This window comes from Pezoporus wallicus, unplaced genomic scaffold, assembly GCF_028554395.1.
Source record: "Pezoporus wallicus isolate ANWC-B61680 ecotype Strahan unplaced genomic scaffold, APGP_CSIRO_Pwel_v1 contig_4684, whole genome shotgun sequence".
NCBI classification, from domain to species: Eukaryota; Metazoa; Chordata; class Aves; order Psittaciformes; family Psittacidae; genus Pezoporus; species Pezoporus wallicus.
The window spans coordinates 1069151-1096517 of NW_026637499.1; the positions used below are offsets into that span (position 1 = coordinate 1069151).

The window sequence follows — 27367 nt, forward strand, 5'->3', positions numbered from 1 at the left end:
ATCCCAGAATGGAGCAAATCCCGCGGGAGCAGCAGCCGTGGCGGTGGGGCACTGTACCGAGTCCATCGGAGCTGATGGAAACATCACCCTGGTCCGCGCTGCTCAGGAGCAGGAGCTGAAACTAATGAACTTCATTTGTCTTTGGAGAGTGCAGCAGCCCTGGCTTGCAGGTTCAGCAGCTCGTGTGGTCACTGCTGCAGCAGGCAACTGCTTGCCCTGCGTGGAAGGTGAATGGGAGCTTTGCCCCTCGGTTGTGTCTGGTTGGCACAGAGCTGCCTTCCTTGTCCCTCCATGAGGGGAACGATGTTCACCTGCAGCAGCTTGTCATCCTTCTCTTCCCTTCAGCAATCCCAAAATCCCCATGGAAAATAAACCTTCTTCCTCAAGAGTCCTTTCCAAGCTTGCAGGGAATGGTGTCTTCTCACCGTGTCCTTAATGCAAAAGGACAAAGCTGCCCTGCTCATGTCCACTTGCATTCCATCTGAGTGAAGTGATCCAGTGGTAGGTACAGGAGATGAAAACAACAAAGGAGAAGCAGACCTGGTCCATGTCAGGCAAGTTTTAGGCAACTGAACTGGTTGGTGGATGGTGCCAGCTCTTTCCACTAAGCTGCATTAAATAACTGAAGAAAGGTGTAGCATGGGACCGCAGCCCCAGAGTTGCAGAGCGAAGCTGAAGGATAGCTGTGCATCCACATGGGACTGTGGCCATTATCCCACCCTATCCTGGAGCACCACAGGGCCTTAAGGACAAAGTTGCTGAGAGAGGGCATGGACACTGAGCATCCTTCCCCAGGCCCCACAGTGCTGGCATGGCACTGCTGTCTCCATCCCCACCAAAAGCACTACAGCTCCCTCCCCAGCACAGAAGGAAGAAGAGGAGGAGAGCAGAAGTTCCCTGTTCCAAGCCTCGCACTGGTCCCCACTGTCCCAGCACCATGCTGCCACAGAGACAGGGCCAGGGGATGAACCTGGCCCCTTCTCCTGCCTGCAAACCTTCTAGTCCCCATCACAGGCAGGAGATGCACACAAAGGCAAAGGTAATAAAACTCAAATAGTGAGGGAAAAAACGTAATTGAAAAATAGGAGAGAGAGAGGCTGTATAAACAGAGGGGCCATGGGGCTGCTCTTTGAACAGGCAGCTACAAAGCATGCTCCAGCCAATATTTAACAGAAAGCAAAGGCAGGGACAGCAAAACAACACCATCAAACAAGGATGGGAGAGCGCCTTTCATTGAAGAAACCCAAGGTTTGATTTTGCTGCCTTGCATCAGCCTTTCAGCTAAGCACACACAGCAGCACAGTGGTTTCAAGTCCCCTCTCCAAACCCTCTGCGCTCACTGCTTGTCTCAGTGCTGGCAGGATCCTGCTCCAGCAGCTGGATGGATGGACACACAGCTACAGCAGCACATCTGGGAGACCACTGTCAACCCCTTCATTGTGATGGGAGATCCCAGATACATTAAAAGAAATCTGGGGATGAGATGGCATCTGTGTATTTGGTGGGTGTTGGGGCTTTTATAATTGTCTCAATAAATATACAAACAAAATCTGTTCATTCTTTGAGTTGTTTTTTCCTCCTGGGCTCTGAGGCACCGTGATGAGAGGAACAGCAATTGCTCAGCTGCCAAACTTGTAGCTATTGCTCTCTACGATGGATCTGAGAGCCACGTCCAAATTCACACCCACTGCATCCCTAAGAGGTTTCATCATTCCCTGGGCAGCTCTACAGCCCAGCATCAAGACCTCAAAACCGCAGTGGGTTCAGAGCAGAGAGAGAGTTAAACTCGGCATTGCCACAGCAGGAGCTATTAACCACCCCTGAAGAAGGAGGGCTGAAATGCCCCTTGGATCCTAGGCATGAAAAATCACCCATGGCTGGTGATGGACCAGGAAGAGACAAGGTGAGGGAAGTGAGGTCCCTCCAGCCTCCCAGCGGTGCTGGGTGATCTGCATTTCAATTCTGACCTGCCTTAGATACTCCCTGGGTGATTTCAGCTCAAGATTTCCTTTCCACCCCTATTTCCCCATCACATCACTCACGTAATTCCTCTCATTCTACTGCTCACACCCTTCGGCGGCTGCTGCAAGATTCTGTCTCCATTTAGTCACCTCACAGCCAAGTGAGATGTACCTGATGCTTCTCACCCACTCTCATAAATCAAAGTGGGATGCAGGGAGCAGGAAAAATCCCAATAAGCAGCCAGGATGATGCTAAGTTGACAGATGTAGAGCAGGGGCTGATGGCTGCTTCTATGTAAAGCCTCTGTCCTTACCCTCCAGAGGATAAGGCCAAAGGCTGCCTTTATCCCACTGTAAGCACTGCAAGCTGCTTTTCCACCACATTTTGCTAGACGATAGCATGTTAGGGTGCTAAGAAGCCCACGCCAGAGCAGCAGGGATGTTACCCATGGGGATGTCTCTGTGATGTCCAAGGTAATGAATTACTCAGAAATGAGTAAGTTGTGCCTGGTGATGCAACGATCAATTTGCTTCATCTTTGAAGCCATCCATTCATCACCGACTGCCTCCGCTCACAGGCACTTTATTGGCACCAAAGCAGCAAGTGCAGGCAAGCAACCCACTGAGGAACAGCCCAAGAAAGGGGCTTCCTCCTGCATTGAGCATCCAGAAATCACAGCCTCATCTGGTCCAAAGAAAAAGGGGGAAAAAAGACCAAGTTCCCACAGCATCTCCTGCACTGAATGTCAAGAGGAGTGGGCAATGTGTGTCCCCACCAGCAAGGTGCCCCTGGGGACCAGCCCAGCCCAACTCCTGAGCCTCAGTTATGCTCCCCTGCAGCAGCATCCATTCTCCTGCACTCCTGCAGATAAAGTGCAGGGCAGATGAGCTCTGCTGCTGCTGCTGCTGCAGTGTGGCCACAGCAAAGCTGCTTCTCCTCTCCTGGCCCAGATTCCATTCACCTTTCTCATCCACCTCACTTTTCATCCTCCTTCACTACCAGGCAGCCTCACACCACCATTCTCAACACTCACCAGTCAATCACAAGTACCCAAATCACTGCAAAACAGCACTGCAAACCCCTGGAAGACACGGCATGGCCGAGCCAGGGAAAGCCACAGGCAAGGAGCAGAAGCCCAGCTCCTGTTCTCGACAGGAGACAGGATGCATACAGACACAGAATGCATCTTCAACACGAGACAGGATGCGTATGGACACACAGCTCTGCCACTGAGAGACCTGGAAATGAAATAAACAAATATAAAACCCCATAAAAAACCCAGTCGATTGTACTTGGGCAAAGAATTCCGAGAGCAAAGGGGCTCACTTGGGAGCAAAACGAAGATGAATCGACAGCGAGTTCAAGAGAATTCATTCTGCCGCTGAACACTTTTCTCTCCATCAGGACATCTCAAAGCCTTGTCAAGCAAAGGCAAGGCTTTTATTTGTTTCTATGGTTGCCATAACGATAGAGCTGTATGTCATGTCAGGCAGCAGCTGAGGCTCGTGCCTGATTTATAGCTGCTCACCAGGAATTAGCAACTTCTTCTGCAGAGAAGGTGGCACCATGAACCAGGACCACAGGCATTTGCTAGTCACTCTCTGCTCCCCAGGTTATCTCTTCTCTCAGCTCCCAGCAGCCAGCTCTGCCCAAAGGGATGCTTCTGTTATCCCTTGGAGGGATGCTTCTATTACCCCCTGCAGGGATGCTTTCACTACCCCCTGCAGGGATGTTCCTATTATCTCCCTGCAGGGATGCTTTTACTATCCCCCGCAGGGATGCTCAGTTCTGGCAGTGGTGGGACCCAGGGGTGCAGGCTCTCCTTATGAGCTGAACAGCATAAACTGCCACAATTATAGTGATTCCTAGTCCCGCAGGACAAGTGGTACCTCCTAAAGGGCCAAAGAGGTGGCAAAGAGTCCAGGGAAGGCCAGCGGGAAGGATTAAACACAACAGCAATTTGTTTAAAAAATATATGGATTACTGTGTTTACCACCACGTTATGGGAGAAATACAGGTAAGGGAGAAGGAAGGAGCAATAAGGAATGGGAAACAAAGAGGGATCTGGAAAACAAGCAAGAAAAGGTGGGAATTGGAGGTATTTCTTGTCCTGGCAGGTGATGTGCAGCTGAGACAAGCTGCCCAGCCTGGGACCTGACCTCCAGCCCAAACCAGAGGCTCCCCAGCATGGGGAGAGCCCTTCAGCTCTGCTGGCCAACATCCTATGAACAAAGACATCGCCATGAGTGTAGCTGCCATGATCCCAGATGTGTCACTGATGTGATCATCGTATGGAAAACCAGAGTCCGGGGTCGAGGAGGAGATGCTCTCTATGGCTACTGATCAATTATACATCCAACTTTCATTGACTCTAAGCACACTCATGCTTAATTTATGATGCACAGCCCTAAAACCTCCATCACCAAGTTCTGCATGCAAAGCCCCATCTCACTCAAGCCCCAGCACATGCAGGAGCATCCCTGACGGGATGTTTGCAGTAGGCCTTTTGTCTCCTGTCTACAGGAAGTTTCTCTACTTGGCTGCAGCAGGAGGAGGCATGGACCCTTCGTTCCCATCCAGTACAGCACTGGTACATGTCATTGCACTGCTCAGCAGTGAAACACACACAGAACAGCATCATGGAGAACAGCATCCCTCCAGGGAAGCAGCGTTGGAGCTAGCGTTTCTCCAGAGAGCTGCTGAAAGGCAGAGCCCCACCTGCTCTTCCACAGCATCAAGCACCTCCATAAAAACACAAGTCCACGTTTGAACCTTTAACCCCCTGAGCTGTAAAGACTTCATCACTTGTTTTCTCCAAACCAGCCTCGCTGCAATTTCCCTCCATTAAACTCATCAAGACAAGTGACCCCGGTGCCAAGAGGTGTCAGACTAATGAAAGGTCTGGAGGCATGCAGCAAGCTTGCTGTTAGAGACACAGAAGGAGTACAGGACTGAGCTGCCATTGCATCATCACAGGACAGCAAACAGGGCACTGGAGGTGGTGAGATGAGGCCGTGTTGAAGCTGGTGTAATGCAGCCCAATATCTGCCCCTTGACACGGGGATGTGTTAGAGCTCAAGTGCTACAGAAGCTGCCAGCATGGAAAGGCAGATAATGGGACGGCCCTGGGAATAGGTCCTCCCATGCAGAGGGATGGCTGTGTTTGGACACCTACATAATAGACAGCACGTGTTCATCTCCAGTGGTAGGTCTGACATCTGGACATCTGAACCACCAAAACTTCTATATTAATAGTCCCTTGAGAAGCTACCAAGGGTTGTCTCAGTCCAGAGGGGACAAAGTGAAGAGGGTGCAAGACAAACAGCTCTAAAAGTACCTTTCTCGTTGTGTGAAAGCACAACAGACACAAGCCAACACCATGCCTATGAGCACCAAACACAGCAGCATCCCTGCTCAGCACCTGCAGGGGACCTCAACAGGCAGTACCACCCTGATTTCCACTCATCCTAGAGTGCTCGGACCCCAGGCTTACAGCCTGATCCCTGCTTGAGAAGTCGTTTAATTTCTAATGCAGAAATAATAGATTGCTTTTCAGTTTTCACTGTATCTGTGAACCCTTCCATAATTCAACATCAAATATTTAGTATTACATTTATTAAGGTTTTAATAATTCAGCACCCCCTGTATGTAAGATACAAGAGCCGTGAACTTGCCTCCCTTATTCTACCTGGGTCACTCCAATATTTATACCTGGAATTCTCAGCTCAGATTCCATTTATGAAGGGAGCAGGCAACAGCCTCCATGCCAGAAACATCCCTCCTCTGCCTGGCATTCATCCATCCCAATCGAGACACAAGGATCAGTGCTAAGACACAATCACCGTGCTGGAGCAGAAAGCAAGCTTCCCAGCCTCTACTTTTGCTACTCTAAATGAAGATGTGAGGAGGCAAGAAAGAAATAATGTTCTCCTGGCATTTTGGCTTGGAAAATGTTAGCATAAAGCAACGGGACCCATCACCTTCTCATATGGAAAGCAATAGTTTTCCACAGACAGGAAAAACAACACTCTGAAGAGAGCCAAACTGTGATAGGTATGGACCATCAGTCTCCTTCTACAGCACTAATGGGCCACAGAAACACGCTTGGAAGTGAGGACCTCTTGGATGCCAGCCCTGGCTCTGCCATAGCTTTTGTAGGCACTTGCTCCAATCGTAGCCCTGCCAAGATGATGGGACAGAATGGGACATCGCTCTGGGAAAAGACAGAAAGGGCTGAGGGACATAAGGATCCTGGGACACCCAGGGAGATGATTCATAACACAGACAAGGGTTTGCAGGTCTGGAAATTGTGTCTTAAGTCAATGGGAGAAGGCAGAGAGAAGGAAGGAAGTGAAGGGGGGAAACACAGGTTCTCCCTGGCACCCAACAGTCACATCCTCCATTTAATGAGGGAGAGGGATATACACACTAAATAACAGGAATTGAATCTGTGTAGTCCTCTGACCTTGGCTCTTCACAAGCACCACAGCAGACACCTAAGACTTGGATAGATGTGACATACGTATCAGTTTCTGAAAGATGAGCACCTCCATACTGCTAAATGCATCAATTTAAGCTATCCAATCTGACATCAGATTCAAGTCACTTCAAAACCGCCCTGCCAAAGGTTCATACCAATCTACCTGCCTGGATTGGCAGGCTTCAGAGCTGCATACACAGGCCTAACCTAGACCCATCAGGACCAAAAGAGCCTGGAGAGCTATCACATCATTTCTTATTGGAACAAAATTAATCAGACTTATCATCATGGAAATTGCTGCATCCTCAATAACAATTTAGAGAGCAGTGTAGGCACTCAAGCGTGAGGAAAAGGAGGAAATCGGCTTCCTACCTGACATCTGCTGGATCTTCTGTCACCAGAACATCTGTCTTGCAGCTGGCGAGAGGATTGATGGAAAGCTCCACGGGGGGCACCACGAAGCTCTTACTGACAGGCAGCCACAGGCCTTGACCCAAACTATAGGTGGACCTGGAATAAGGACAAACGTGTCATATAGGAACAAAGTGTCCACAGCAAACAGTGGCCACTCTTCTGCATCAGACCACTTGGAAGTCACAGCAGCAGTGGCACCATGGTGTTAGTCATTTGGTCTTGTCCTGAAAGACAAATGAGCCAGGCTGAGAGACCTGGGTTGGTTCAGCCTGGAGAAGAGAAGGGCCCAGGGAGACCTTAGAGCAGCTTCAGTGCCTAACAGGGCTACAAGAAACCTGGAGAGGGGCTTTGGACAAGGGCCTGCAGGGACAGGACAAGAGGGAATGGCTGTAAGCTAGAAGAGAGGAGATTTAGATTAGAATTAAGGCAGAGAGGCTGGTTTAGAGCTAATTCTTCCCTGTGAGGGTGCTGAGGCGCTGGCACAGGGTGCCCAGAGAAGCTGTGGCTGCCACATCCCTGGCAGTGTTCAAGGCCAGGTTGGACACAGGGGCTTGGAGCAAGCTGCTCTAGTGGAAGGTGTCCCTGCCCATGGCAGGGGTTGGAGCTGGAGGAGCTTTAAGGTCCCTTCAACCCAAACCAGGCTGGGATTCTATGATTCTGTGAACAGCTAAAGATGGGACAGGGAGAATATGGGAGTGGTCAAGCTCTTCATTTCAGTACAATGGGACTTTCTGTGCACATTGTCCTTGCTGTTGCTGTGTCTGGCTATGGGGATGAGAGGGAAACCCTTCTCTGTCTGTAGAATATGGACACATCCTTCTGGTAAAAGGCAAACGACACTTGTGTCCCCCAGCCAGCATTACAAGACAGGGCCAGGAGTGATCAAGAAGCAGCATCTACTGGGATGTCCTCACTGGCTCTCCTCTCGAGAGGAGAGCTTGAACCAAGCTGAACCCTCCTTTGACTCACCTGAGTATCTTCTCTGGCGCCTGCTCTCCTGTGACCAGGTCGTATCCTCGCTCCAGCGTCGTGTATGGCCATGGCCTGGAAAGCAGAGAGGGAAAGATCAGCTGTGGCACATCACTTGGCAAGGGAAGCAGCACAGCCCGGTCCTGGGTCTTTGGTGCCAGTGATGGTGGGGAGGAGAACTGGGCTCCTCACCAGCATGGGAGCCAGGACAGAGGGAACACAGCATCCTATCTCCACTCACCCTTCGCTGTGTCCCCAGTCGCTGCGCACACACAAGTGGCGATGGACGGGGTCTGGGGCATAACCTTCATGGCAGCTGCACTCTCCTGCAAGAAAAGAGAAGATGAGACCTCTCTGCCCCAGAGGTACATCAGCAACCTGCCCATCTCTCCTTGTTCACAGCCATTCCTGGTCATTGCCATGGACCTGGAGCACTCTAGTCTCTTCTGAAACCTCCAGGAGATGCTGAGAAGGAGATGAGATGTGGAAAGCTTCAAGAAACTGCTGCTCTTCTGGAGACAGGGATGCCCCCAACCCATCCTGGCCACATCCACTTCCCAGCTCTGCTCCTGCCACCTCACACCAGGACAGCACAAGAGGGTCTCCTGTAGCCCAGACTCCCACAGGAAGATGCAGAACCCTTCAACCTCCATCCTCCATGGGCAGCACTCACACCATGCCCCCATCCCACAGCTAAGGGGCTCTCGGTCCCACTTCCCACCGCTCTCTGAGTGCTGTCTCACCCTGTTACACCCTGTTGACAGCAAGAAAAGACATTTCCTGCACCAGAAACCGCATCGTGCTTGCCCCAAATTGATTCCATGTTCCATAGAAATACATAACCCGGAGCAAGAAACAGCAAAATCAAAAGATTAATTGGATTTGCACGTGGAGTTTCTGTTACAAGCTGCTGCTGGTGTTTTCCCCCCCTTCTCCTCCTCTCTCCATCCTGCCTGATGGCGCAGCAGGCTGAGCAGTAAACACCAGCAGCAGTGACGGGGACCTGCAGAGGATGAGTGGGGTACCCCCATCACAGTGGTAATGCAGACTGGCAGGTACCTGTGTGCTCATCAGGATCCTCAGCAAGTTCTTAAAATGCCTCGCAGAGATTACAGTAAAGAGCTTTACTGTCAGGAGGGAGCGAGAGGGGTTCAACTGCTGAGATTTTTAAGGAAGAGACGCCTGGAAATGGGGAGGCAGCAAAAGAAGAAAAGAAAGGGGGAGTGGGGGAAGAGACAGCTAATGATGTGCTAAAATGCAACAGCACCTTCATGAAATATTCACTGCCTTAAACACTGTCTAATATTAAAGATTAAATGTCCTGGGATTTGTCCCAGCGACTTCGAAGCACTGATTTATGATCTGTCAAAAGCTGCTAACCTCATGATTCATAACGGGAGCGGCAGGAACATTGCTCCTCTGAAGGGAAGGGGTTGGGAGAGGGATGGTGGCACTCGCCCTGCTCTGGCTCAGCAGTGCCTGGGGGCTGGGGCGGCCTCGCTGCAGGAAAACACGGGTTCTAATGGCTCCATCAGTGGCTTTAAAGCCAGGGAAGTTATTTTTTTCCTTGGGTGCTTACCACGCAAGTTTCCCCAGGCCTGCTGTGGATCATTAATTCCTGGTGCTCATTGCATAACAAATATGTGCTCTGCAAACGAGAGACGTCCCAAAGTGCTTGCGAAGCAAAGCCGGAGTCTTGGGGCACCGGCTTGTGCTCAGCTGATGCAACAGAGATTACAGCAAGGAAGGGGAAAACATGAGAGGGGTTGGCCCCAAAAAGCCCAGCTGCCCAATAACTGGAGGTGCTGGTGGTGAATCCCATTCCCATGGTGCGGGAGGGTTGATTTTGTCCGGCTGTTTGCTCACCGCTCCATCAGTTTGGTGTTGGGAAGAGCAGCTCCATCAACCTGCAGAAATATTGATTGTATCGACTCCAATCCCGGAGTTTCAACAGCCTCTGCTGCTGCTTGAGGCTTTAGGGGGAGGTTGATTTCGAGAGGGCGAACAGTGGCACCAGCTGGGTGCACACTGAGAGGTGGGACACTAGGGAACGCCATTCAGAGCACGGGTACCAGCCCCTCACCAGGAGGGCTCGGAACCAGCTTTCCACAGCTTTTCCAAGGAGATAGGCACCCCTTTGGCAGGGTTTAGGAGCTCGACAGCAAGGCTCCCAACACGGGATCAGATGAGCGCTGCAGTCTGTTGAGGAGCTGGGGCTCCATCTCTTCAGGACAGATGGTTTAGGATCTATTTCTGTACCTAGAACCCAGAGCAGGCAATCAGTGGGGTTTCCAAAGTACCTCAGCAGAGCCTGCTGTGCTCTTACAGGTTTTCATGAGCTTTTGCACTCTCTGCAGCAGCATCCACCCTCCTTCTTTGGCCTCCTGAGCTACTTGGTTACTTTCAGTCCCCATCCTCCCTGGATGTGATGCTGAGCCAGCAAAGCTTATCCCCATGGACAAAGAAATGCCTTACAAAGCCATTTGAAGTGAGAGGAAAAGGGGTTCCCATACCTCTAACGCCTCTCTAGGGTAAGCATATTTTCTAAAGAGCAGATGCTAAAAGAAACCAAAACCCCCAAAGCCAAAACAACAGCACCTTTGTTCACAGCTACTAAATCCCGCGTACTTCCAACATGGGTGCCGTTATCCGCTCAGCATTGCTCAGGCTAAGTTAGGATTCAACCTGAGCTTAATACCAAAACAGACTCAAGTAACCAAGTCTGACAACTGGATGCAGTTTCCACAGGTCCTGCACATGCCTCTGTGCAGTGTTCAGCTACTGGGGGAGGACCTACACGCTGCAGTGACAAGCATCCTATTTGTGCAGCCACCAACCCACACCCTGCCCACAGTACACAGGCGTGTGTGGTCCTTCCTCTTGCTTTGCATTCATAACACATAAATTGGGTTGGATAATCCAAAAGACGGGATCACTGCTGGCTCAGTTTAAGTGAGAGCAGGTCCCGGTGCTCAGCCCTGGAGGTCCCATGTTATACTTCAATGTGTTATTAAGAAAAGCACTGGGAGGGAGGCAACACCTCTGCTGTTACATAGTGAAGATGCATAAAGCAGGAAATACAACACCAAAGCTCTAGAGAGAGGCTCAGAGGATGTGTTATTCATGTGACAAGTGCAGGTACATGGAAGGATGAGGGGAGAGCTGAGGCCATGAGAAGGCAGCAGCATCCACAGCATTGCTCTCCATCCTCCCCTGCTCCCCTCACCTTACACCAAATCTCAGCACAGACCATGCTGCTGTCACTAATCACAGAACCACAGATGGTGAGGGTTGGAAGGGACCTTAAAGCTCATCCAGCTCCAACCCCCTGTCATGGGCCGGGACACCTTCCACTAGACCAAGAAGGACAGGTAACATGGAGCCTCCGTGCCAGTTTCTGCTCGAGGAGACTGAACCCTTGTCTGAAGCAGCAGGACACATCCCCAAACAAGGCAGGCACACCTCACCTGCACCCTCACCCCTGCTGTGCCTTCATCCCCACGGAGCATGGTGGAAGAGACTACTGGCAGCTCAGCTCAAAGTGCCATGCAGAGATAGGTGCCATGCGATGCAAGGTGACAGGATGCTGCATGGGCAGAAGCTTTGGCCCCACTGTGTTGCAGGCATCATTCTTGCCCTTAGCTGAGAAGGTGAGAAGGATCCAGAGCCTCACCTGGAGGAACCGGGCAAGCTAAGGACAGGTCGACCTGGTTTCTGCCTGTGGACATGAGCTTCCTGTGTTTCTGAACAAAGGGCTTCTTGTACTGACTATTAGCATCATCAGCATCCACAGCTCAAGGCTGGTCCATGCTGAGGCTCTCTCCTGCCTGAAGGAAGCAATCTAACACATACGAGCCATCACCCCCAGTGGCACAACCATGGTGCAAAGCCAACAGTGCGGAGGAACAGAGCCCTTCAGCTCCTGCTGCCTCCTGACCAGCACAGCTCGAGGCTTTAGCTCTCTTTTTTGTTATGTCTAAGCTGAACCATCCTTCCATGTCACCCACTGCCCCATGCTCCTGACAGGGTCTCCTGCTGCACCTTGGCTATCCCTATGCTCAGGGCTGTGGGATGAACAACCAGGCTAACCCTGTTATCCTCGTTAGGGCAGAGATGATCCCTCGTGATAAGATCCCTGCAATATCCCCCTAATCCACCCTCCCAGCAGGATGCTCCCAGGGCCCCTGTGTTCCCAGTGAAGCTGCCATTGGCATTTTTATTTAAGGAGTCAGAGGGGCTTTAGCAGTGATGGAGCAAACCTATGTCTTACTACTGCTAGCACCAGCAGCATCCGTGATTCCCTCCTCCACAGCAGCATCTCTGCATTCACCCTCATTCCAGAAGGATGCTCTGCTGTGCCAGGGCCATGTCCTGGCCACAAAGGCACCATCGTGGGGCCAAATCCAGGGGCTGCAGGGCTACAGACACACACCTTTAGACCTGTAGAAGCACTGCATGTACGCAATCACACCTGCCTCTCCCACCTGAAGTGATGCTCAGCCTCGGCCCAGCTTTTGGGTCCCCTCGTCTATGGACACACACAGAAGCCAGGGGACACACCAGTCCCAGCAGAGCAATCCCTTTGCCAGCAAGCTGCAGCATCACATCCCTGCCACCTTTGGCTCTGCAGCCCAGCTGGGTTGTCCTCCCTGCAGAGCCCCCATCCCATCCATATCCCAACACCACCTCTTGCTTCTCCTCCCTCCGCACACCACAGCACGGGAGGAACAAGGGTCTGCAGAGGCAGCAAGCCAGCGCCAGGCGTTTTTCAGTGAACAGAGGCAGCCGTTGAGCACAGCCCTGACTGCATCAGTGTTCACAGAGGGGCTGCAGCACAAAGCCCCTCTCTTCTGGGTGAGTGCGGAGCCATCTCCAGGGTTACCAGCCTGCTCCGAGCTGGGAGCACTGGAGAGTCCCTCCTCCTTCCCTGCTGCAGGCATGAAAAGCTTCCCCCCAGTCAGCAGCTCAAGCTGCATGGTCTGAATCCCCTCACCAGGGCAGCAAAGGCTGCTTCAAACGGTGTCTCCTGCCCAGGTGCTGCTGTCCTGGCCACCAGCTTGATGCTTGGCAAGGACCATGTCCCCTGTCACCACTGCCCTGGAGTCCCCATGAGGGCAGAGAGGACATGGATGCTCCCATGCTGGCCTCATGGACTGTCTCCTGCCACCACACAGGACACTGTATATCTGTGCTGTGTCTCTCCCAGGGTGGTGGCAATGCCCTGAGCACCGGCTGTGTGACAAAAGCCACCAACAGATCAATACAAATCACCCCATCCCTCCAACAGCCATGACCACCAACCTCCCATAACGAAGCTGTCAAGGCCTCAGGGTCTTGTCTGCATCCAGAGGAAGCCCTGCATTGATTTATCCTTTGCAAAAGGTTCCTGAGCTCCTGGAGGAGAAACTGCCTCTTCATCCAGCATCCACCAACAGTCTGATGCGGGTGAATCCAACCTCATGTCCTTCAGCCACATAAAGCCCATGCTGTGACCCCATGGGCATCTCACGCAGGCTGTTCTTCCTCATCCTGGAGCCTCAGTGCAAAAGGAGGCTGTAGGGTTCCCACCAGGGCATGGTATGGTCCAGTGGTCCTCGTCTCCAAACTACATGCAATGCTGCCTTGGCCCATCTCCTTCCCCACCTACAGCAAGTCCTATGCAGGTAGATCTGGCTGCATCCAGATCTGTGACAACCCATGGGAAGGTGCCACGGGCCCCCCAGAGCAGCACCTCTCCTTGTTGCCAACCCTCCTCCTGAGGGATGATCACCCTACAAGGGATAAGCAAACCCCAAGAGCCATACAAGAGATCTCAGCCACCAAGTCCTCCCCCAGACAGGAGTTTCTCTGCTTAAAATCTGTATAAAGAACATTAAAACATCCAGGTATCTGCTGGGCTGTGGGTGAAGCATCTCATGCTCCAGCACCTGAGCCAGTGGGGGCCTTGGTGCTGATCCCCTGGGAGGAGCAGCTCCCAGCAGCACAATGACAAGGCTGAGATCACCAGGGATAGGACAAGACACATCTGCACAAGGGTTGGCACCAGGGTTTCCATCAACAGAGGTCTGGAGGAGAGGAAAGTTGAAAACCCCACAACAAAACCCTTCCTAAGGAGTTTGCTGTGCCACTGTGGTATGGGAGAGCAAGGACCCCTGTTCAGAAGGACATAAGGAGGCAATTAAACACAGGCAAAGATGAACAAGAGTCTTAATAGTTCATCGAATTCCCAACTTCAATGACCAAGTGAAGCATCTTCAGAGAGCTGCTCCTTCAGTCAGGACTGGCCCCTACCCAGGGCCATGGCTCCTCCAACAAAGCTTCTCCTCCTGCCCTTGCTGCCTGCAGTCCTTGGCCTTTAGGGGTGACACTTTCCAAAGCAGAGTCTCTGCTTCCTACTGATGAGAAATGTCTGCCAAAGCACTTTAGCTCTCAAGCAACAAGACATGGAAGGCGGCTTCTACTCAGCTGACCCACCACAGGGAACACCTGGAGTTAATGTGACAGTTATCCATCCTCTCCCTCTTCTGCAAGTCGCCCTCTTCACCCAGATCCATCATAACACCTAAGTGCAAGCTTAGCTTCCAAGGACTGTGCCTAGGTTTATGCTCTGCATGGATTATACTCTCATTTATCATCTGCTCAGCTCCTACACCACACCACTAAGGAAGATCTCCCTGGGCACACATGCATGGCTGATGCAAGGATTCAGCAAGAGGTCCCAAGGGTGGCCCAACGTGCCACGGCTGTCATCTTCTGGGTTGAACACTGCCCCACAGCTGACCATGGCAGTGCGAAGCCACCTCCTGCAGCACTGGTGGGATGGGTCAAGCCATAGAGATGGGCCCAGGACCAGCTCTGTAAAACACAACTCATTCCTCTTCCCTCCCCTCCGTGGTCTTCAGATAGGCACAGAAATGCCATTACAAGAACATTAGCAACTGCAGGATTAAACACTCTAATGGCAGAAAATGAGAGTGTAAAGACAGCACTGATAACCTTAACTCAGCCCCCTCCAAGGCATGCATTTTGATTGCTGTTTATGTATAACACTTCAGCCCAAAGCTAAATTAACTTGGGAGTTAGCTGCCTCCTGCCCTGCTTGGTGCACGAGGCAAGCTGTGCCACCACATGAAGAGAAATCGTATATTACATGGGTTTTGACCAAGTTATTAAACTCCATACCTTAGAGAGACAGAAGCTCATCTTAGAAAAGTCTAAAGTCAATAAAGACGGTCAGGTCCTCCAACAGCGAAAATAGCAGAAGTGCACAAGAACAAACAAATATTACTTGATGTGCACAAAAACCTCCTGATATTAAATTGAACTATAGGAGGAAATGGCTGTTTTCATCAACACAAATACACCCTCACCAAGATGGGTCATCTCCTGATTTACCTGCTCAGCACTGCCACCTCTGAATCCTCTTAACTGGTTACCTTTAAAGAATGGCTCTGTTTAAAGGGGACTTTCATCTGTGTCCTGCCCATAAGACCTCCATCCTACCTGCCCATGAGCACCACCTGCAGCTCTGGTGACAAACTTCCATTTGGAAGATGATGGAAACCTTTTCTGTTTCCTCCTGCCACTTTCCAGAAAGACCCTTCCTTACCACATCTCCTTTGGTCCTTACAAGCCGGTGCCTATTGCTTTGGGGGTGCTATTCATTGTGGATGCAAAGGAGAGGATTTTGATGGCAAAATGCCTGATTTATAGATGGAGAAGAAAAAAATCCCACCCATTTGCACCTGCTAATCAAGGTGCCATCCATCTCATTTATGCCACTGCTCCAGCAAGCCTGACAGCACAGAATCAGAGGCTGTTTCTTCCAGCACTTGGCCCCAAGGGACCGATTCTCCAGCAGGTCTCTTAAGCAATGCCCACAGAATGTGCAAGTGAATCGGTTTTGTGCATACAAAGCAGGTAATTGTGCTCACAAATCAGGATTTGCATATGCTGCTGGAAACAGATGCTCTCATCAATGTTACCGGTGCTGGGAATGGAGGCCAGGGAAAAAGCACTCCTGAATCTCACACAAGAGGTATCTCAGTGCATGGTATGAGTGGTGGCACTGCCAATGTGCTCCACATCTGTCCAAAATGTAGAGAGCGAAGAGAGTTGATGGCAAGTCTCAGAAGATGACAAACCTTTCCCTGTTCTCATTCCAAGCACCTGCCAAGAGGATGGGGAGATTTGGATCCCATCCTGGGGACCACAAGGACCACATCCCTACCCTGGCGAGGCACCTGCCCCATCTGATGTGGCGGATGGGGCATGGCCACTGTGTTGCATCTGCAGGGGGGAGACCTTCGGCAGCATCCATTGACACCTGTATCTACAGTCAGCCATGCCTGATCAACCAGCTTGCCTGTTTCTAAGGCAGGGGGGGAAGGAGGAAGATGTTATTTTGCTCACGTGCAGATGTTGGTGCTCCCTCTGACAAGCTCTGACGAGCTGGTGCTTTGCAAAGAGGGTTTGAAATCTGTTGGGGGGGGGGGGGGGGGGGGGGGAACAGCAATCATTTAATTAAAGAGTGAGTCACACGGTGAAGACACAAGGGAAGGCAAATTAAGGTCAGGCAAGCAAAATGTATTTTGGCATTTCCTAGCGTTTCAGAGCCTCCGCTTTCACAGCGGATTATTACTCATAGTGAAGGAGTGCTTGGTGGCTGGAGTCATGAGTAAGCACGTTGTACAGACAGATCTCATCTAAAACCCCAACCCAAAAGGAGGGTAAGACTCAGCAGACAGAGCATACGTGACCTGGAGGTCCTTAAACATGTGCCAGGAGCCTGTGGCAATGCCACTGATGTTGAGTGCTGCCCACAGAGGTCTGATTATACCTTGGAGCAAGGGGGCTTTGGGACAAGATTGCATCCACACAACCATGGAGTTATGCAATAAATATACTGGAGGACCTCAAACCTGGCTGTGCTGCTCTCCACAGGAGAAACCTTCAAGGCTTTTATCCTCCAGACAGGACAAACCCCAGTCCTCATGGACGCTTCACCCAGCCTGAGAGGACAGAGGGCAGGGGAAACCCTCAGCCCTCATCGCTTGGGATGCTCATGGAGATGATGAAAATCCCTGACCTGAAAAGGTTGAAATTCAGGCAGGATTTATGTCCCACAGTAAAACCACAGGCCTGACTCTCTCGTGGTGATAAAAATAAATCACCCTTAAAAACAGAATGACATTCATAAAAAGAAATCTGAGTATACATGCAGTGTACCATGGAGTTACAGCCTGCCCCACCTGGCATGGGAACTCCTCACCAGCTAAAGGTTGGTCAATGGTGATGACTGTAAGTGTGTGCTTGGGGCTATGTCCTGGGATAGGGTGTCAAAAGGCACTTCCAAAGGCATCCTTTTCAGTGGGTGGTTGCTCAGCTCTTGTGAAGTTTGGACCTCTTAAGAGGGGTCTCAGATTTAGGCTCTGAAAATCAACAGTCCCATTGGCCAGTCCTGCTCTATCCCTGTGGATCCAACTGACAGGTGAAAGATTTTCCTTTATCCCCATGCAAACTCCCAGGCTGGAGAGAAGGGAAAGAAGCCGATCGAGATTTCAGGCGAGGAACCTGAAGGTTCAGATGAAGGCTGCTTTGTCCTTGGCTCCCACCATGGGTAAGCAGGGAGGATGGGAACCAAGAATAGGAGCTGTAGAGCAGCTGGCACGGTGCAGAGCAGAGCACATCCCAGGCTAAGGAGCATCGCTGCCTTTCCTACAAATGAGATCTGACACATCCCGCTCAAGCATGGGGCATCCAGTGAGAGCGACAAGCTGCTCCTGTGAGCTGGGGATGGAGGGGGAGCAGCAGCTGGGATGGCGTGGGGAAACAGCCGTTCCTCACAGCAGAGGCCATGTGAGCATTAAAGCAGCCCTGCTCCATACCGAGGTGGGGGGGGGGGGGGCTCTTCCAAAGGGGAAGTCATGGTCTGGCTCCATGCATTTCTGCTGCAGGCAGAGCTTTTTCTCTCCTCCTCCTCTGAATGGAGGGAGAGCGGAGCACATCCTCCCTCTCCCACTGAGGTGGCTGTGTTTCGCCATTGCCTGAAACAACCCTTCTGCTCTGTGACATCTGGATGAGAAAAGCCTCCTCCTGCTCCGACTCCATCTGCCGGGGTGGCTGCTGTCACCTCCCAGCCCTCATTGGGACTGTAGGTGATGCCCAGGGCTCATCTACATGGGAAATTCATCCCAAGTAATCATCCTGCTGCAGCAGTGCCTCCATGCAGACAAGCCTTGAGGAACAGGAGTACTAAGAGAACACTCGTGAGCAAGAAAACATTTATGTGACCGTGTTCAGTATTTGCACCTCAGCAGAGCAGGCAGGGATGAGAACAGGGTCCCCTCTGTCAGCCTGTGGTGTGTTCATGAAGGATTTCTTCCCCTCAAGATGCTATGAACAGCAGTGGGAGGCTCAGAAGAAGTCATTGCTGTGAGCCATCCCCCTCCAAACCCGCTGGCAAAACCAGAAATCAACATCCCTATTTGCAGCCATGAGTTTGCCCCACAAACACACAGTGAAAACACCCATGTGAGGTCCTGTCACCCATTCCAGCTGAGACATCACCTCTCAATGGCCAGCCACTGGATGGGGTCACATATACTTATTTCCAGTCATGCAAAACCCCTGCCCTCATTCACTAGTTGCATGTTTGCTGTTTACTATGTGCCCAGCTCGGTGCAGGTGCCAGGACCCCTATTTGTCATGCAGGAGCATGTAGAGCAGAAGGAATGGTCACACTTCTCCTCTGCCCAGCCCCATATCTCAGAATCCCAGCAGGGCTGGCTGCAAGCAGAATATGCTCAGCAAAAAGGTCATTTATAGATGAGGAAAGATGGCAACTTCCCAACTCCACGAGGAAGAGCTGAAGAGATTCAACCGAGGTGACCATCAGACAGGAGCACTAATGGAAAATGTGGTGCTCTGCAGTGGAATGGTCAAAAAAGCAAAGGGATGGGGATGGGGCAAGCTCGTGAGTAGGGTGTCCAAACTGGACAGCAAACAGCACAACTTACACACAGATTAACCCCACGTGTCTGCTGCTGCCACACCAAAGAGGTGACAGCTCCACCATTTCAAATCCCCGTCCTTGTGCCCATCTCCTTTACACCTTGCTAATGGGGCTCACCACTGGGTGACCCTGCTGGTACTTCTTGGACCTCCATGTCCAACACCAAGCTGAAGAGGTGAACCGAATAGGTGTCGAAGTACCCAGAGATAAACCTTCTCCCTCACACCTCCAAGCTTCCCAGGGTCTTCACTCTTCCCCAGCCTCCCTTACCTGTCTCCTGGTCACACAGCTGCTCACAGGCATCGGTGGTCCTCTGGCCACAGAGGTCTCTCACCCAGGGGGAAGTGGCATTGATCTGATAGTACAGGGACAGCTTGGCTGGATTAAGCCAGTCGGAGATGTCCAAGTAGCTCCCCTCGCTCACAACGAAGCTGCTGCCTGGAAGGTGGGAAAGAAGCGTGTTAGGTGAGTGTAAGAAGCTAAAATAGCCCAAAACAAACAAACCCCACCAAACATGCATTTTGGCCCAATAGCAGAGCACTCAACTCTTCAAAGGCTGCTCTGATGTCAAGATTAGCAAAATAATACCAAGTTCACCAACACTCGGACCCGAAGAACTTTGTTTGACCATTCCTCTCCATATGAATGTGCCCCAGCAAATGGTCCACCAGCTGGGACACTCTTCTCCCCGACCCTTACAATACGCAGCATCACGAGGCACTGGATTTGAGTCCAAAATCTCTGCAGGGCCAATGTGACTAATATGATCCATAAGATTGAAGCATCTCATCCACAGCTCATGCAGGTGGTGTCCATGAAGATGCATGGCTCAGGGTGCGAATGGGCAGTGGCCACATGGGCTATTCCCACTTCACTTCCATAGTCGAGGTGAGGGAATTGACCCAACACAGAACTTCTTATATGAGTGGTCTCGTATCAGAGACATTCCCAAGAGGCAGAAATGAATTCCTGCCAAAAGCGCTTTCTTCCAAAATCACGTTTATTTTGTGAAACATTCTTTTTCCCCACTGGCATCTGGGAATATGCATCATCTAATTAGCCAAATAGATTTTCAGTTCAGCCCAATCATTTCCTTATCTAACATCTGAGGCCTAGCATCGCTTGGGGGATTTTGCAGGCACAGAGGTCCTCATTAACTCTGATCTTCAATTACATTGATTATAAGACAGCCTCCGTAATAGGGCCGCACAGATCAGAGGGGAGCAAAAAAACCTCTGCCATTAAGTGGTGTTTTGCAAAAGTTACCAGGGTAAAAGCCTTTCAAAACAGGGCAGAAGAAGCCTTCAAAGAGGAGGGGGCAAGGGGAAGCACCAGATAGCCCAGGAGCCCACAGCCACCCTTCCAATAAGTGCTAGGACTTGCAAACGTGGGTAAAATTTGCAACCACTATATGAAGACTCAAATCCTTCTTAGCGATTATCCAAGGATAGCAAGTCCATAGATCCAAGGCATATTTTCATGAAACCTTAAGGCTTGTCACTTAGTAAAGGACTGGGACATCATTTTGCTAAGCATCACATAAGATCTTAGCTCAATGAAAGCCAAGACATTAAGAAAGCAGGATAAAAACCCACAGCAGCAACCACCCTACATGATCCTGCCTGAACACAACCTCCTAATTTCCTTCTGAAGAGAATCACTGGTGCTTTAGCAAGTTCTTCTAAACATCAACGTGCACCATACGAAGTATAAAATAAGCAGAGCCTGAACTCAAGCATCCCAGTGAGCAACCCCATTTTCAAGCATCCCAAGATCTCAGCACCACGCAAATCTGAGTTCTAATTTCACATGAATGCAAGTCTTCTACACTTACACTGTTTATACACCATAAACACGTTCACAGCCACATCTCCACACTCAAAGCTGATGGAGGCTGCCAAGCTATTGACTGTTCAAGCAAATGGAAATTAGACTTCCTAGATCCAGCTGCTCTGGAGACCCAGCAAGGCAGGAGCCTGCATCACCAAGGCTGCAGGATACATCTCAATCAGACACACAACAGCAGTAAATTGCTGGGCAAACTCCACACCAGCAGTGGAAAGCATGGAGACACTGAACACTGAGAAGTACCTTAGAACCACATCATTTTCCCTCTAATTATCATTCTTTGCCATGAATATTTAAAGGCAGCTTGAAATACCAATGCTAAAGTGTTGCTGGTTTGTTTTACCAAACAGAAATGCAGCGTGAACCCATTGGGAGTGTTTACTATTTATGTGTACGTGGCTATGCAGTAAGCTGTCAATCTTCCTTTCTTCCTTATTTTTGTAGATCCCTAATAAAGAGCGAGGCTTGGGAATCACGTAAGCACATTTTGAGGCTCAGCTACAGACAACTCCCTCTGCACCCAAAGACTGAAGAGCTAAAGCAATAGCTCTAGATTAAATCCCTACTTAATGAACCCCACTTCTAGCTGAAATACAGCCAGCCTGAAAGCAATAGAAGCAATTCAGACATAAAATAGTCACAGTGTTAGTGTTCATCAAGATGAAGGTGACTTCAGCTAGCAGAGCATCTTGGAGGGGATAGACTATGCAAAGGGCAGGACCCCTGGCTGGGGTGGGCAATGACCATCCGTCCCCACATGCTAAGGTCCTCAGCAGGAGGAAGTCCATTCACAGCCCTGCTGCCAAATCTTCATTTCCTTTGGAATACCCTGTTTGTTGCTGAGTATTAAAAAGAAACCCTAACCCAACAACTATGTATTTATGGAAGTACCTCCTAAATCCACACCAAAATGTGACACCCGGACAGGAGCTTGTAACTTCCCGTTCAGCAGAGGTTTGGTGTCCATGGAAAAAACACAGATTTGGGAAGCCTGAAATTACCTCCAAATTGATCAAGCTTTGTCATATTCTGTAGAAAAAACCTTCCCAAATATAATGAAAGTAAAACTTAAGAAGAAAAGTCCTCGTATTTTCAAGATTATTTTCATTTTAATGTGTCTGATTGAGGAATCATCCTCAATACTGAAAGTTTAAAAATCTAAAACAAAAGCAGCAGTGAAAATGTTTGAATCCAAAATCCCTCAATCCAAGTTCTGAAGGGGCTACAAGGATGCTGGAGAGGGACTCTTTATCAGGGACTGTAGTGATAGGACAAGGGTTGATGGGTTCAGACTGAAACAGGGGAAGTTCAGGTTAGATATAAGGAAGAAGTTCTTTACTGTGAGGGGGCTGAGGCGCTGGCACAGGGTGCCCAGAGAAGCTGTGGCTGCCCCATCCCTGGCAGTGTTCAAGGCCAGGTTGGACAGAGCCTTGGGCAACATGGTCTAGTGTGAAGCATCCCTGCCCATGGCAGGGGATTGGAACTGGATGAGCTTCAGGTCCTTTCCAACCCAAACCATTCTGTGATTCTGTGACTCTAAGTTCATTGTAAAACGGAAGCTTTTCTACTCCAGTATAAGGATAAACCCCAAACCTGAGGAAATTGAAGGTTTTGGTCAATTATAAACACTTTCCCTCCTTCCTAGGAGGAGAAAGGGGACAACTTCCAGCAAGGAACCTTCTCCTGTCTGAAGCCGAGTGCTGCAGCGCAGCTGGGTAAGATTAAGAGATGTACACAGACACTCTCATCACCTTTGCTCCCATTGAAAATACAAACAAACATCCCAACCCTGTCCCCTTATTGCTTGCCTGGGGAAAAAAAAGGAAAAATAACAGGAAAAGGTGTTTTACAAATATTTTGAAAGCTCGAATTTGGAAGATTTCAAAGCTTTTTCACACAATTTTTCTTCTTTATTTTCAGAGACTCTAAAAGCAGAAAACAGTTTTCAAAATTCACCATGAAAAACATCTTGAAAAGCTCAGAAAGGGCAGGCTGAGTATCAAATCCTTTTAGAAACTACCAAGAACAAACATTTTCCAAGCTAGAGCCGTTTCAAATGTCTTTAGCTTGTCAGGAATACCAGCCAGGTTTGTTTTCACCAACATACAGTCTGTCAATGAAATCAAGAGGAGGGAAGGGGGTGATGGGGATCTCAAAGGCACTCACACAGCCAGGGTAGACGTGGCTCCATACCACCCTCTGAAAACCCACCTCAAGGACCTCAGACCCCACCAAACAATCTCCACAGCCAGCAGATCCACTCTCTGAAGACACCCAGAGAGACTGTCCACCCTGCTGTCCTCTGCTGCCAACCCCATCACCTCGATGATGTGTGCCAAGAGACAAGTTTTGAGCTTCCCACTCAAAAGCTCAGTGAAATCCCCCTTAAACAGAGACATGGTCTCAGTGTAAAGCAACCATCAACCAAACAAGGGAATACAACACCAAAACAGCAGCTCTCCATCCATAACCACCACCTCCCGAAACCCTCATTGTAAGACACATCCCTCAAGCAGTGTTGGCTTTACACCATAGAGCAGCATCACCACACCACGAAGAACATCAGTTCACAGCTCCACAACTGCCTCCCGGCCCCATAAGGTCTACCAGCACCTCGGGGGATTGATTTGTTTGGGTTTATGTATGCGTGTGTTTCCCCCTTTCCCCCCTTCCTTCAACACTGATCAAAGCCAGATCAGTTATGGCAGCATCAAAAGTTCATGTCTCTCATGCTGGGGTCTCCTTCAAAGTTCAGTGGAACTGCTTAAGCCTTGACAAAAGAGGCTCGAAGTTTTTGACATTTCAAAAATCATTTTCCAGAACACAACAGGATAAAACAGCTCAGAAGAGATAGCGAACAAGGGGAAAGAACAAAGCACCCAAAAGGAAGCCAGGAGGGTTTGGTTTTTCTTTCTTTTCAAGAAAAAAAGATCAAAATATGAGGCTTTTAAGACTTTCTATTTCTTCCTCCCTCTGCTCTTTTTGTCTTTGGTCCATTCACTGTTTCTTGGCCAACAAAATTCCTTTTCATCTAATATTAGTATTTTGTGCTGGGAAGCTATGGGAGGTCATACTACATGTTGCTATTAATGTACCCTTCCCTCTACCATCACACAATTATAATCCTGTCACAGATATTTTCTTTAAACACTAGAGGAAGGATTACCCCCTTGCTCTGCCCTATAGGTACAAAGAACAACTCTGTTTGATTTCTTTGGAGACCTTTCTTATTTTCCTTGTTAAACTTGAAAGAATATTTCCCAAAGAGACAACTCCTCCCTTATCAGCTCTTTGGATTGATCAGCTCTCTCCTGCCCTGGTCTTAAATGTCTTTCAGGCAATGCAGGAGAACCTGATAGATGTTGGATGCCCAGGACACACACACCGACCCAAGGAAGCAAACCAGGCTTGGTGCAGGATTGCATCCACAGACTAATAGGGTAGGCAGTCACAGAATCCCAGCCTGGTTTGAGCAGGAAGGGACGTTAAAGCTCATCCAGTTCCAACCCCTGGTACAGGCAGGGACCCCTTCCACCAGAGCAGCTTGCTCCAAGCCCCTGTGTCCAACCTGGCCTTCAACACTGCCAGGGATGGGGCAGCCACAGCTTCTCTGGGCACCCTGTGCCAGCGCCTCAGCACAGAATGACAGAATCCTAAGGGTTGGAAAGGACCTCAAAAGATCATCTAGTCCAACCCTCCTGCAAGAGCAGGGTAACCTAGAGTACATCACACAGGAACTTGTCCAGGTGGGCCTTGAATATCTCCAACGTAGGAGACTCCACAACCCCCCTGGGCAACCTGTTCCAGTGATCTGTCACTCACAGTAAAGAAATTTTTCCTGATGTTCCCATGGAACCTCCTGTGCTCCAGTTTACACCCATTGCCCCTTGTCCTAGCACTGGGCATCACTGAAAAACACCTAGCTCCATCATCCTGACACTCGCCCTTTACATAAACACCCTTTACATAGCACCCTCACAGGGAAGAGCTTCTGCCTAAGAGCTCATCTCAATCTCCCTCTGGCAGGTTAAAGCCATTCCTCTTGTCCTGCCCCTACACTTGTAAAAAGCCTCTCTTCAGATTTCCTGTAGCCCCTTTAGGTACTGGAAGGCTGATCCTTCAAAGTCAAACTCGTAATTCCATATTCTAATTTGAATCCAGGGACAGTTTCACCCTGGGTTAAAATCCAAGCTATCCACTTCATCTTCCTTTTTGAACGGTTTCTCTCTTGAACAAGATGAAATGCCTAACCAGAAAGTTATGATAGCCACTTTTAAAACCCACAAAAGCCTATAGGCACATCTTTCATTTACTCTCCCATCAGCCAAAAGGCACACAGTTTACATCCTTGACTCAAGGATGTACCTTCAGCACACAAACTACTTCCAGAGCCTGGGCTGCCTATACCAATGCTCCCCAACCACTGATTTTTGGCTCAAACCCACAGACCCCCATCCCTTAGAAGCACTGTCAATCCTGCCAGAGCTTTTTCACTCTGGCAAAGCAGAAGCAAATTAGTGATACAGATCTGCATGTAATTACAGCTGTGAGTAGAAGCATCTTTCCTGTGGGAGGAGCAGGGTTACATTTTAAGTGTTAAATTGCACTTTCTTGATCATTCTGACAGACGGTTTCTTCGGGGTTTCTTGGCACTCAGTCCCGATTTCACCAGGACTGAGCTTCTGACAGGCAATGCCCATGTTTAACCTCATACAGTGGGTGAAGACTTTGCCAACTTCTCCCAAACCCAAGGGGCATCTTCACACCCTGACCTTGTGGCCAAGCTTACTCTGCAGTGACATCTCCCATGGTGTTAGTAGGCAATACCATTGTGCGGGTGCTGGTAACAGCACATCTCTATCATCAGTAGGCATCTGGGCCAGCAATGGCTGAGACAGAAATTAGACTCCTAAAGAAAAGCTTCTCCTTAATGCTCCGTATCTCCCAACTCCCACGCTCCAGCCTGCGGCTCTTCCTCAGTGATGCTCTCCAGATATTGGACAACAGCTTGAGGAAATCCAGCCTAAATCAAATCATATCACGAAGTATATGACGGATGAGCTATGATAAGGTTTAAAAAGCACAAAGTGTGCATGAACGGAGATTTTTCAGCCAGCACCAAGACTAAACATCCTCCCAGGATGGCAGAAAACAACCAAGAGGCATCACGTGCAAGGTTATTATGCCATGGGACTGAGGCAAGCTATCACCACTCACCGAGAGATTGCACATCAGCAACGGTACTTGTTGGAAGAATGATGAAGTAGCATGTTCCTGGCTATGCAACCTCCAAAAAAACTCCCTGCACTGCTGCATCACTGTTGCTGCAGGTATCCCATGAATTCTGGTTCAAAAGCAAGTGTGGCCTAAGCCAGGATCCCAGGACTCACCGACCACCATGCTGCAAGCAAGCAGGGTCTCATCCTGTGGATGCATGAGTCAATGTTTGTATCTCTCCATATATGAAAGGAAGCAGGTTAGTTGGTTAAGGACATGCCTTACTGCAGTCTTCACTCACCATCCCTCCCAAATTAGAGGATAAATGGTGTTGGTAGGTGAGCAGGCACTGGGAGATGCCACCTCCCTTGTAATGGGTGCATCCTGCCTCTCTCAGGATGCAGGAACTCCTGGCTTTGAACCAGCCCCTGCTGACACCTTCCAAATACCAGTCTGAATCCCCCTGGCTTGGCTTTGATGAATCCTGCAAAGGAGAAAGGAAGAGGCAAAGTGAAGCTGCCCCAGCAGCCCAGCACACTTGCGGCACAGGGGAGAATGGATGCAGGTTCACAAGCCTGTCAAAAGCGCGATAAAAACACGATGTACTTCAGTCTCCAGAATCTTATTAGTTCCTCATGCAAAGAGCGTTCACGCTGTAAAACCATCTTGGAATCCCTTTGATCCGTGCTGATACAGTTCATAAATTGATGTTAATATTTAGAGTTCATGTCTGGTAACGCTGCAGTCATTTGCTCACATTTCCTCACCCAGCCAAACGGGCGCAGGAACAGGAGGGAGCTGTAATGCAGACACGGAGGTGACCCGGTGGTTAAGAGCTGATGGAATTAAAGGCAATTTGTAAAGCTGCCCCCAGACACGGCCTCCAGAAACATGCAGGGCCCAGGGCAGGCAGACCTGGCACCAAGGCTGCGAGAGGAAGGCATTGCTTCTGCCAAAGCCCTGATCCAGTCTCCATAGAGCAGTAGAATGACTCCATGGGGAAGAAACAGCACAAGAAAAATCCAGCCAATTCCCTCTGCTGATTCCAAAACGGGTTAGGACCGACTGGAGAATGTAGGGGACTGCAACGGCAGCATCCCTCTGAAAGCTTGGATGCCTTTGAGATCAGATCCCTTTCTCCATCCTTCTGGGGTATTCCACATGTAAAAAGAGCATCCCAAGCTTCATCTTGCTGTAAAACAGGATGGGGAAGCAGCAGGCTCCCACCTCTCACTGCTCATTTCTCTATGGCACGTGCTGAGCACACGCGGGCAAGCACCTGAGGGCACAAGTTAATGCCTGGTCACCTCCGAGGGCTGCAGAAGATTGAGCAGGAAATGTCAAAAGCAAACAATTTAAAGCAACATTTAATTAAAACCAAAATGAGAAGTTGTTGCGAGTCCAACAATTGCAGGCTGCAGAGCTCCAGCAATCTTTGGGGGAAATTAACACAGGCTGCTAAT

The 27367-nt window shown here is 49.9% G+C and overlaps 1 protein-coding gene across 3 annotated transcripts in view; it reads right to left on the reverse strand.

The window, feature by feature from the left end:
* The window catches only part of ASTN2 (astrotactin 2), a 330328-nt gene that overhangs the window by 177314 nt on the left and 125647 nt on the right, over positions 1-27367 (reverse strand). For all 3 annotated transcript variants that reach the window (XM_057405885.1, XM_057405886.1, XM_057405887.1), the window contains 4 exons: positions 19110-19277; positions 8067-8151; positions 7826-7900; positions 6815-6952 (listed from right to left, as the gene is read on the reverse strand). In XM_057405885.1, coding sequence (XP_057261868.1) covers positions 6815-6952; positions 7826-7900; positions 8067-8151; positions 19110-19277 — 466 coding nt within the window. The remainder of the gene's footprint in view (positions 1-6814; positions 6953-7825; positions 7901-8066; positions 8152-19109; positions 19278-27367) is intronic.